This window comes from Scyliorhinus canicula, chromosome 2 (genome assembly GCF_902713615.1).
Source record: "Scyliorhinus canicula chromosome 2, sScyCan1.1, whole genome shotgun sequence".
NCBI classification, from domain to species: domain Eukaryota; kingdom Metazoa; phylum Chordata; class Chondrichthyes; order Carcharhiniformes; family Scyliorhinidae; genus Scyliorhinus; species Scyliorhinus canicula.
In genome coordinates this window covers 103,058,865-103,071,542 of record NC_052147.1, presented here as the reverse complement: position 1 = coordinate 103,071,542, position 12,678 = coordinate 103,058,865, and the positions used below count along the sequence as shown (strand labels likewise).

At 49.3% G+C, this 12,678-nt stretch overlaps 1 protein-coding gene across 2 annotated transcripts in view; it reads right to left on the bottom strand.

Moving 5' to 3' along the window:
* Positions 1-12,678, bottom strand: part of LOC119956749 (bcl-2-modifying factor-like) — a 62,204-nt gene that overhangs the window by 24,614 nt on the left and 24,912 nt on the right. For both annotated transcript variants that reach the window (XM_038784103.1, XM_038784112.1), the window contains exon 2: positions 8,420-8,807. In XM_038784103.1, coding sequence (XP_038640031.1) covers positions 8,420-8,735 — 316 coding nt within the window. In that variant the 5' untranslated portion in view covers positions 8,736-8,807. The remainder of the gene's footprint in view (positions 1-8,419; positions 8,808-12,678) is intronic.

Below are 12,678 nucleotides of genomic sequence, written 5' to 3'. Positions count from 1 at the left end.
AATGCACTGCCTGAGTGTGTGTCGGAGGACAGTTAAGGGGGAATTGGATTATTATCTGAAAATGAAGAATGTGTAGCACAGGGGTGGGCAAACTTTTCCGTGCAAGGGCCACATTCAGAAATTCACAATTTTAAAGGGCCGCATAGTATATTAAGTAAAATAATTACTTCACCCGGTTATGATTCTGGGCGCCTCGTATAGAACATAGAACAGTACAGCACAGAACAGGCCCTTCGGCCCTCGATGTTGTGCCGAGCAATGATCACCCTACTCAACTCAACGTATCCACCCTATACCAGTAAGTAACCCAACAGCCCCCCCCATTAACCTTAAAAAAAATAATTAAAAATTAAAAAAAAAAAAAAAATTTTTTTTTTTAATGACTTGGTGGGCCGCATAAAGACCAGTTTGCCCACCCCTGGTGTAGCATTACAGAGAGAAGATACGGCAGTGGCTCTGGGGCCATTGATCATTCGGACAGCTGACACAGACATGATGGGCCAAACGGTCTCTTTTGTATTGTAACAATTTGGTGATTAATGGTCATGGTTTTTCCCCTTCTCTTGCAGGCAATTACATGGCTGCACCATGTGGGGCGGGGGCAACAAGGCATTTTTTCAAGATGTTCCAGACATACTGAAATACGGCAGAGACATATCGCTCTTTACCGGTCCATCAATTTCATACATTCATTGCCAACATGTAATAATAATAATAATCTTTATTGTCACAAGTAGGCTTACATTAATACTGCAATGAAGTTACTATGAAAAGCAACTTGTCGGGGTCTGTTCGGGGACACGGAGGGAGAATTCAGAATGTCCAATACACCTAACAGCACATCTATCGGGATTTGTGGGAGGAAACAGACTCCGCACAGACAGTGACCCAAGCCTGGGACCCTGGTGCTGTGAAACAACAGTGCTAACCACATGTAGGGCAGGATTCAGCGGTCTTCTAGCCGCATGTTTCCCATCATTCGCTGGCGCTGTCGATGGGATTTCCCATTGAAGCAACCACCCTATGCCACCAAGAAACACGCCACCAGCAAATGGCTGGAGAATTCCAGCCATAATAATTTTTAAAATTTTGGGCGGGATTCTCCGATTCCCCGTTGGATGGCGTGAGCCCCGCCCCTCCGTGCCGGCTGCGGTATTCTCTGGCGCCAGTTTTCGGGTGGGGGCGGGGATCACGCCACGCCAGTCGGGGGCAAATCCCCGGGTCCCGATTGGCTGGACGGCCGTCGGTTTCTGGCCAGTCCTGCCGGCGTGAATTGGACATGATCCCACATAGCGGGACCTGGCTGGTGGGCCAGCTGGTGCGGTCCTTCGGGGGACGCGTGTGGATCCAGCCCCGGGGGTGGCCCCTAGGTGGCCTGGCCCCCGATCGGGGCCCACCGATCTGCGGGCAGGCCTGTGCCGTGGGGGCACACCTTCCTTCCGCACCAGCCCCTGTAGGGCTCCGCTATGGCCAGCGTGGAGAAGACACCCCTGCGCATGCACTAGAATACGCTGGCCGGTCTGCACATGCGCTAACTCGCGCCTGCCCTTCGGCACCGTCTGGCATGGCGCCAACCCCTCCGGCGCCGGCCTAAAGTGCGGAGAATTCCACAACTTCCGGTCGGCCTGACGCCGGCGCCGGGCCATCGCGGGCATTCGGGAGAATCCCGCCCCTTGACTCTCACAAGCGCACAAGAAGCGATGCAGCAAACCTGATCATGCAAACTGCTGAAGGAACTGCCCATAAAAGGAACTGTGCAGATGACTGTAAAGAGCTTCAATTCACAAGAACGATTTGCATTTATTTAGTGCCTTTCACAAGGCTTAAAGCATTTTACAATCAATTGCATACTTTTGGTGGCGGATCACAACGTAAGAAATGGGGCAACCAGGGCGGAACATGGCGCATGTGGTTAGCAGTGGGACTACGGTGCTGAGGACCCGGGTTCGAATCCCGGCCCTGGGTCACTGTCCGTGTGGAGTTTGCACATTCTCCCCATGCTGTACTGTTCTATGTTCCATGTCTACGTGGGTTTCACCCCCACGACCCAAAGGGGTGCAGGTAGGTGGATTGGCCACGCTAAATTGCCCCTTAATTGGAAAACAAATAATTGGGTACTCTAAATTTATTGAAAAAAATAAATGGGCAACCAACCTGTACACAGCAAGATCCCAATGAAACAATGACTGGATAATCTGAGGGATACAAATATTGACCAGGACCCGAAGGAAAACTGCCCCTCCATTCTCTTTCCATTGTGTTGGTGTATCTGTTACCCTCACCTGAGAAGGCAGATGGAAACTCGATTTAACGCTTCACCCAAAAGAAGTCACCCCTGAAAGTGCAGCATGCCCACAGTACTGCACTGCGATGGCAGAGTTTGCGCTCCGGCCTCTGGTGTTGGATTCTCAAGCAGGGGTCCGGAACCGGAAAAGGGAGTGCAGCCCAAAGACATGCTCTATGGCGGGCCTGTCACTCGCACAAGGCCAACAGGTCACCCACGTCCATAATACAAGGATGTCTGCAAGCCCGACTTCAAGTTGACCAGGATTGGAGTAGATTGACGGGATGTCAATGGGCTGACCAGACCGCCTGGAGACAAACAGTCAGGTAGAGTGCGGAAAAAGTAGAAGACAAAAGATATGACCAGATGAAAAGGGAGCCCACCGGTAGGAAACAACAGTCCACCTCAGGCCAACGCAATTCATCTGTGTCAGCTGTGGAAGGGACTGTGGCCTCTACAGCTATAACAGGCGGTATCCTAAACGGTAGTGACCGATACCCCGGGCACAGTCCATCATCTCCCATGACGGACGGATGCAAATACTACATAATAAGTTGACCATCACTTTTGGAAGTATTTTCCATGGCTTCAAAGGTCTAGCCTACACCTACGAAATGTTTTGCAAATCTGCTTCCATGTCCAACCTGTTCTGCAGGTGAAACAAGTTTGGCTGAATGACAGCAACCAGCTAGCAGTACTGAAGTTAGAAACTGGGTGAGAATTGGTGATCTCCAAGCCCCTTTGGGCTAATTGTTTTCCTGCACCCCGTGGCAGCTTTCACAAGAGTACGGATAAATCAGTGGGTCCTTTCCTTCTAACGTTTTCACATGCTTGTGTGCATTAGTAAACTTGCTGGCTCCTCCAACCCAGTGGAAGACGAGCCTTTGGCTTTTGAAAACAATCATTGCCCCGGTAAATGCGCAGTAACAATAAACTGGCAACGTATTATCAGAACAAGATTCAGATATTCAAACTCTCGAACCTGTTCCACCGTTTAATTAGATCATGGCTAATCTAAACTCTATGGGTCCAAATTCCTTGATAAACTTACTGAACAAAAAATCTTCCCAATCTTAATTTTGAAATGTTTGGAGTTTGCCGGAGAGAATTTCCATAGTTCTATGACCAGGAATGTTTCCTGACACCATTCAGGAATGATCTGAGTCTAATCTTAAGGTTATGCTCTCTCATTCAGCACACACTCCCCACCAGAGGAAACCATTTCTCTCTTTGCAGTCTATCAACTTCTTCAATCATCTTAAAACAACGCAATTGGATCCGCCCGTAATCGTCTCCACTCAGGGGAATGCATAGGCCATACAACATGCCCAGATAATTTAACCCTTTTCACCATATGGTATAATTCTTGTAAATGAACAGCGAATCTCAGCTAGTAAAGGCTACTGCAGTGATACACAGATGATCATAGAAAGGTGGCAGTACAGAATGAGGCCATTCAACCCCTAGATGCTGTGCTAGTCCCACTACATGCCCAGCCCACATATTCCATGCACATGTCTATCTAATTGCCTTTTGAAATCTGCAGTTAAATCTGCTTCCACCACCCACTCAAGCATAAGCTCCTCCCCCCACCCCAACCAATGGCCAGCATGCCACTGCCAGGGCATTGCGCAGGCACATCCCTCTTCTTCCCCCCCCCCCCCCCCCCCCCCCCCCCCACCACCACCCAGGCCCATACTTAGCTGTGCGCCCTGGCAGGTTTCCCTTGACCGCTTTGCGTTTCCCAGAAGCAGTTGGGGGAGAGGGGGGATACGTGTGGCGGGGAAGCTCTCTACAGCAATGTAAATTTATTAAAATAGATTTAATTGAAGTTGCCGCCATCGTTCAGCTGTGAGGGGCGAGGAAAGTCACAGAACGAGAGCTCGCCGCTGAGCTTCTCATTTAACCGGTCTCATGAGACGTTCCGCCATTTTCGCCTGCAGCGGGTGCCGGCAGGGAATTCTGCCCACCCCTCCCCTCTCCGAGTGTTTCAGATCCTAACCACTCGCTGTGTAAAATGCTTTTCCCTTGTGTTGCCTTTGGTTCTTTCATCTTCAGTCTGGGTCCTCTGGTTCTCGGCCATTCCCCCAATGGGAACAATTTCTCCCTACTCTGTATTTTGAACAGCTCGATCAAATCTCCTCTTTTCTCAAGGGAGAACAAGCCCAGCTTTTCCAATCATCCCTGGTTCCAGCCTTGTAAATTCTTTCTGCACCCTCTTTCAAATCTTCACAGCCTTCCAGGATGAAAATGAAAATCGCTTATTGTCACGAGTAGGCTTCAATGAAGTTACTGTGAAAAGCCCCTAGTTGCCACATTCCGGCGCCTGTCCGGGGACGCTGGTACGGGAATTGAACCGTGCTGCTGGCCTGCTTTAAAAGCCAGTGATTTAGCCTGGTGAGCTAAACCAGCCCCGATTGAAACCAGCCCCGACCAGCCAGGATTGAACGCGATATTCCAGTTGAGGCCGAACTAATGTTTCTAAAAGATTCAGTGTTACTTCCTTGCTTCTGTTTATAAAGCCCATAATCCCACATGCCTCGTTAGCCAATTTCCCAACCTGTCTTGCCACCTTCAATTATATGGGACGCATACACCCCCAGGTCACCCCTTGGCGTTCTGTCCTACTGCCTCGTGCTGGGCAGATCCCCAGTGGAGGGCTCTCTACGTGAGGATCCTCCCTTTTTGCATTGAGGACCCACCATGGAGGATGTTGCACTTTAATCCGCAACCTCTACTATAAAATATTAATTGACACTGTCCTCTCCAGGGAAGAGAGTTCCAAAAACTGACCAATTCGGTCTATTGGAAATGCCTGGATTTTTCACCTGTGGGGCGGGCCTGCCTGAGCAATGTAACGTCCTGGCCACTGCGTTCGCAGCACGATTGCTGCTGAGGAGTGGTCTCAGGCACCTCAGTCCCAGGAGCTATTCATGCAAGGTCAAGACTCTGGCAGCAGAATACATCAGCCTTGCCATATTTTGCCATGAAAGGTTAGAAAACCCTGAACCCGCGTGTGGTTTTGACCTCTTGCTGTGCGTCTATCTCCTCTGAGTTGTCAAAGTGCTGACAAAGAGTGGAGCCCATTTGAAAGTTGCAATGTCAGTGGAAGATGGCAGTCAACTGCCTAATTGCCCACCTCAGTTGGCTTCCCCCCCCCCCCCCCCCCCTCCCCCCCCCAACCCACTCCCGCCTGGAGGCAGAAATATACCGGCAAAACAGCCCAGCAGGTTCTTCTCTAATTTTGCTCAATCCCTGCCTCCAATGGCCGGGTAAGAATCCCCCGATCCCCCGTAAGAAAAGCACAAAACTATGGCTGACACACCAGTGCAGTACCAAGAGCGTGCTGCATCGTCAGAGGTGCCATGTTCAGATGAGGCCCCGCCTTACCTCTCAGGTTAATGCAAACAATTCCATGGCGCTATTCTTCACATGAGCATGGGGTTTTACCCGGGCCGATATTTATCCCTCCACCAACATTGTTAAAACAGATTAGATGGTCACGTGCGGGATTCCGCTTTGTGCAAAATGGTTGCCACATTTCCGAACATACTTTCAGTGGAACATGTGCTTCCGCTGCTTTGGGATGTCCTGAGGTCATGAAAGACACAATTGCCAGAGTTCCTGAGCATTGCGGCTGTGCGTAAAGATTTCCCCAACCCGTGCATTTCCTCCGGGATCTTCTGAGCTGGGTGAATACGCAGTACAACATGTCCTGGGAAACTCCATCAGAGCGGAGCCGTGTTGTGGTCAGATGGGCACACCTTTTTCCCGGCCCTGGCTGCTGTATTCTGGTATGTGTATAAATGCTCAGTCTTTTAATGTATGTTCGTGAATGGAAGAGTGAATGAGTCAGTGGATGAGCAGATGGGTGACGTGAGTGAGTGGACAGATGGGTGAGATGGGTGAGTGGGGTAGGCGAGGTGGGTAGTTGGGGAGGAATGTGAGATGAGTGAATCGATAAGTGGGTGAGGTGAGTAGTTGGGTGGGGTGGGTGAGGTGGGTAGGGGTGGGTGAGGTGGGTGAGTGGGTAGGTGGGTGAGTTGGCTAGGTGGGTGAGTGGGTAGGTTACGTGGCTTGATCTGGGAGGGAGCAGAAACTGCAATAACACAAAGATCCAAAACTGTATCTGGCAAAATCCCCAAAGGATTAACTTAACATGGGAATGTGAGTCAGGAATGAGATACACATTGAACCCTTCCCTCTCCATAGATCTCAGTACATGACACAATAGAACTCTTCGATTGCATCAGTCAAGTCATCTGGGTCTTCAAATGCTTTAGGGAATTGCCAAGGAAAAGCTTGTCCAACAACCACCAAAATCTTTGGGCTGAGTATCTGAATGTAGGGAGAACGCCCTATATTGTACATACGCACGCACATATCTCACACATGTACACACATACACTGCACCCACCACTCCCGCTGTTGAGTGTCACACTGAGCACAGTGGGAGGTGGTTTTAAACAATACTGGGAAGAAACGCATTACTGTGATCTTCAACCACAAGCTATTAAAGGGGAGACAAACAAATGGGCCATTCAGCCCATCTAACCTGCGCTGCCATTCAATTAAATCAAGCCTGATCTGCATCCTCCATCCCATTCATGGAACTTATCTCCATACCCTTGATGTCTAGCAATCTCAGTTTCAAGAGCTACAGTTGCTCTCCCAGCATCCACAATCAGCTTTAGATCTAGATTTCTCCAAGGAGACAAACTGATTATGACAAGAAGATTTTTCTATGATTGTATTGTATGATTGATTCATACCTTTTGCATGATTGATTCTGTATGATTGACAAGATGTAAATTATGACAATCCTTTCCATGGATTTCTCCCGCCTTCCCCGTCCACACGCCACCAAACTTGGTTAAAGGTTTTTTCCCCCCCCCCCCCCCCCCCCCCCCCAACGATCCTCTGTCGTGACTTACGTGTGGTTACTCTGTCTGACTGAACCAGACTAGCTCTTAGCCACGTGGTGGAGGTGTGAGATTGTAACAACACCCTTGACTGACTCTCTAGATGTTCATCAGTGGAAAGAGGCGGAGTGTGAGTGCTCCGTGTCATTTATAGTCAGATCCCACCCCTGAGTGTCCTGCCTGCTTATTGGTCATGTCCTGTTCTCTGTGTCCATTAGCTGCTTGTCTATATATCATTATGTGTGTGTGTATGTGTGTGTGCCTGCATATCATGACATCCCCACTTCCCACTTTTCTGAATGTGGAGATGCCGGCGTTGGACTGGGGTGAGCACAGTAAGAAGTCTTACAACACCAGGTTAAAGTCCAACAGGTTTGTTTCAAACACGAGCTTTCGGAGCACGGCTCCTTCTTCAGGTGATGTTTCAAGCTCGTGTTTGAAACAAACCTGTTGGACTTTAACCTGGTGTTGTAAGACTTCTTACTGTACTTTTCTGAAGGCATTGGTACAGTACTACCCACCTTCTTATATTTCACCCAAGTGGACGTGCAAGCCTGACAGTGAGCATTGTTTGGGCTATCGCACGTGGGCGTTATCGTGACCAGGCCAAGCCGCTTCTCAGCACAATTTCCCACAAATGCAAATCTCTGACCAGGAATCGCGACACAAAATGAGGGCAAATAAACCTATCTCTGGCCGACCGGCTCATTTTAACAGCAATCTTGCTGTTTCAGTAATGATCAGTTAGCTCTGCATAGACTGGGATGTCTGTATGGTTTCCTATGATTATATTGTATGATTTATTAGTTCATACCTTTTGTATGATTGATTCTGTATGATTGACCAATTTGCCTTTCTTGTCGCTGATCTCTGCTGAACATGTTTAACGTCTCACGTCTCTTGCCCCTGCCCCGGCCTTTCTGCCGCTAAAACCTCCAGCAATTCTTTTGTGACCACTCAGAGTTGTTGAGGGGGAAAGTTGTTCCCCGCCGACTCTTCGGGTGGTGGGAAATGAGACCGTCTACCATCTGAATGATTCAGGTCTATGTTGCTTAATGGATTCTGCAGGAAGCTAGCACATCATTCTCTCACACAGAACATCAATCTGAAAGACGAGACGTGCAACTCCTCCATCATCTAACAATGTCATCTATCCAACCCAGACATATGAATTAAATTAACTGAACTGAAGCAGGTGTTAGGGAAGGATTACCATAGAACAGTCTTTGCGGCTCACTTCCAACTCCGCTTGGTAACATGGGATTGGCTGACTCTGGGTGGATAGACGGGGGTGTGGAGCTGGAGGTTTGAGTCGCTCTGTCACACGGTTCCTCCTGGCTGCACCCTGCTCCATAGATGTGCATGGACTGTGTAGGAGAGAACAACCGCTGACGTTGTGAGGTCCAGGTCGGAGAGGCACCAGGTGCGTAGGTCCCACTCGTGTCGCTGTAACCGCTGTCGGGAGCCGTCAAGTCCTGGTCAAACACTTCATCGTCACTATCGAGCTCCTCCGCCTCGGACAGATCCATGTCATCCAACACCGGCTTTCGAGTTGGCTTTTTGGGTCAAGTTTTCTTGGGAGGGGCCCTGGAGGAAGATTCCTAAGGGAGGATACAAAAAAAACTGGTAAAGCCAAATTACAGGTAAACCCAACCTGTTTCAATTTGCAACTTGTTGATTTTCTGTTTTCCCGTTCAGTCTTCTCGCTACACCTAGAGTCCCGTCTTCTCGAGACAAAGCTCTGAATCTGTACAGCTTAAAGAGACAAATCACTTGGGGGAACTAGTGGTGAGTTGCCATAAATGATCAATGAGATGCCCAAAGAGATTGACGGGAAGAAGTGTGAGGGTTCTTTCCAACATCAGAGCGGACTCCAGCTGAGTGCTGAACCCTGCTGCTTGGTGGGAGCGGCCTCCTGGATGCCCATTAGAGCTGGAGGCATGACGGAAGGGAGTGAAGGAAAGGCCACAACCACGGTTCAAACACCTCCTCCAGGGGGGGACCCCTCTGCTCCTAGCGGCCTACCCACTCCTTTTTTGAAATTGTACCCATGCTTCCAAGTGTGCATCCATTTTGAGGCGCCTCATGCCCACCTCTCTGCCCGGGCAGTACCCGCCTCTCCTTTAATCGGATGGAAGTCAGGGATGCAGTCATTTGGAAGGCCGCCTCCCAGAGGATTGCTAGAGCTCGCTCCAGTGTGGAGTTGGGACATGGAAGTGAGCCGGGAAACAGACAACCACCAGAAGATTCTATACTGTAGGACCACAGTACGAGGTCACATAGCAGCAACCCTCTACAGTGACAGTGCCACTGGGGAGTGGAGGGGGATGGGTGCAGGGAAGTGGAGTTGATTTATTATGTTTTATATTATGCCTTTTGCAACACCTGCACCCCCCCCCCCCCCCCCCCCCCCCCCCCACACCCAAAGCACTTTGCAGTCAATTAAGTTCTTTTGTATCCAGTCAGGCTTGCAATATTGCAGCCATATTTGTGCTCAGCAAACTTCCACAAACCGCAATGAGATAAACGATAAGATGATCTGCTTCAGTGGTGGTGTTTGTGGGATAGTAGTGACTCGGCCGCTAAAGAGAATTCCACACTTCAAATAGGATGGTGGGATCTTTTACACCCACCTGAGAGGGCAAATGGGGTCTCAATTTTAATGTGCCTTCTAAAAGACAACACCTCCAATCAGGCAGACCTTTCTTGGTAGTGCTCTGAAGGGTCAACCGTGATTATGGCCCATGTCCCTGGACCTTGACTCCTCAATCGTCTGACTCGGAGCGAGAGTGCTGACTGCCTGAACCAAGGCTGGCAGCAATGTTAACATTCAGGTTCCGAGGTCCTTGCAAATGGTATGCAAGGTGGCGCATGCCACTCAGACAACACCTGGCTTCTCCGAAAGTACTTTCACCTTGCTGCAGATCTGCACAAGATATATTTCTTCAAAACACAAGCTAAAAACAACCACAGGGGGGGCAGGACACCTGTGAGAAGCCACCAGCTTTACTGTAAGTGATGTCAGGCACTTCACATGCCGTCACTGTGTTATTGAGCAAGTGTGGCCTTGTTTACTCTGTCACAGGTGGGCAGAGAGACATACGGAGAGAGAAACAATCCCATGGAGCCAAAAGGAACCTAAACACAAGGCAGAATTTTACAGTCCCGCCACATTGGGGGCAGGGCCAGAAAATACGGTGGGCAATTCCAACGTCAATTGACTTCGGCGGGACCGTGAAACCCGCCCACAGAGTCAGGAACTGAGAGAGACAGGCCCACGCACAAACCCACACAAAGAAGCAGAGACACATCCAGAAAACAGACACAAGAACTTCAATTTAGATAGCACTTTTAAGTTCCAAATAAATGGCCCAAGTTGCTTCCTGGAGGAATAATCAGACAAAAATAGACGAAAACACAGGAACAGAGGAGACACACAGAACCAATAACTGAGAGAGAAACAGAGACACAGAGATGCAGATACAGAGAAACAACAACTGAGACAGAAACAGAGAAACACGCGCACACAAAAACAATAGCAGAGAGAAAAACAGAGACACAAAGACAGACACAGAAACAGTAACAGAGAGCGAAACTGAAGGGACAAAGTCAGGGGTGGGCAAACTTTTCCGTGCAAGGGCCACATTCAGAAATTCACAATTCACAAAGGGCCGCATAGTATATTAAGTAAAATAATTACTTCACCCGGTTATGATTCTGGGCGCCTCATATAGAACATAGAACAGTACAGCACAGAACAGGCTCTTCGGCCCTCGACGTTGTGCCGAGCAATGATCACCCTACTCAACTCAACGTATCCACCCTATACCAGTAAGTAACCCAACAGCCCCCGCCCCCCCCCCCCCCCCCATTAACCTTAAAAAAAAATTTTTTTTTTAATGACTTGGTGGGCCGCAGAAATACCTTTGGCGGGCCGCATGCGGCCCGCGGGCCGTAGTTTGCCCACCCCTGGACAAAGTGAACCAATAAGAGAGACACAAAGAGAAACAGATCAACAATTATACAGACATACAGAAGTAATACTGAGTCGCACAGAGCAGTTTCTGAGGCAGAGAGAACCATACAGAAACAATAAGAGAGAAAGAGAGTTTTCTCAAATATCTACGCTGGACGTTGCCCCCGAATCAGCTGTCTATTTGAAAAATGAAATGAAATGAAAAAATGAAAATCGCTTATTGTCACGAGTAGGCTTCAATGAAGTTACTGTGAAAAGCCCCTAGTCGCCACATTCCGGCGCCTGTCCGGGGAGGCTGGTACGGGAATCGAACCGTGCTGCTGGCCTGCTTGGTCTGATTTAAAAGCCAGCGATTTAGCCTGGTGAGCTAAACCAGAAAAAAGGGCAGCATTTTCTCTCCAATACAAACATTTTGGCACATTCAACCAGCGGAATCCACAAAGCTACTCTCGAGCGTCCATAATTATTGATATTTCTTAACTGAATTTAAATTCCACCAGCCCCGATGGTAGACATTTGACCCCATGTCCCCAGACAACTAGGTTCGATCACCAATCCAGTAACATCATCACCATTGCCTATTTGTATTCGTCAGCACCTAGCTTGCTGAATGATAACACTCTTGCCTGGCACCAACATTTCACGTAGACCAGTGTTGGTTACTTAAAGCTGGGATTTTCCCACACATGGCGGGACCCGTCGCAGGCATGACGGAAAATTCAGCCGGCATTGGCTTTCAGCGGGACCGTCCATCGGATGGGACATTGCGGCCCTTTCCCACCGGTGGGATTGTCCAGTCCTGCCGACAGGATCATCCAATTCCATCGACAGGGTGGTCCAATCCCGCTGATGGCCTGTCCCCCGCGGGGTTCCCTAGTGGCGGAAGGTGCAAACAACAGGAAACGCCGTTGATAGCGGCAGGACCATTAGGTCTCACTGTTGGCCAATGGCCTTCTGCCTCCCCTGCTGCAAAACAGGTGACGGGGCGGAAGAGGACGGGGTTGGAAAATCCCACCCGTAACATTCTCATTGTTGTCCTTTGTGTCTTGTGCCTGAAATGCCCCTCTTCCTTTCACAGCACTGGTTCTGTTGACTAATGTACCACCTAGTGTGGCAGTGGGCAATGCAAAGAAGTAAGAAATCAAGTTTACCCGGTCTCACTCAAACAGGACAACAAAATGGGTTTCACAAATTGGCCTGCAATCCAGAGCATAGTCGCTGTCCAGTGACCCCACTCCAAGACAGTGCTGGTTTGGACAAGAACAGGATTGGGAAGCGATGCCCCCATCCCCCCTATGATGAGCAAGCTAACAAATGCCTCTCCAGCCCATGTGTACGGATGGACCTGCTCAGTGACACATCACACAACACTTGGCAATGAGGTGACTACAGCTTCATTGGGAGAATGAAAGGATAACCTGCCTCTTACATATTGCCGTACACCAGCTGAAGTGTCCTCCACAAAACGGACAGAAACACAGGAACAGAGGAGACTC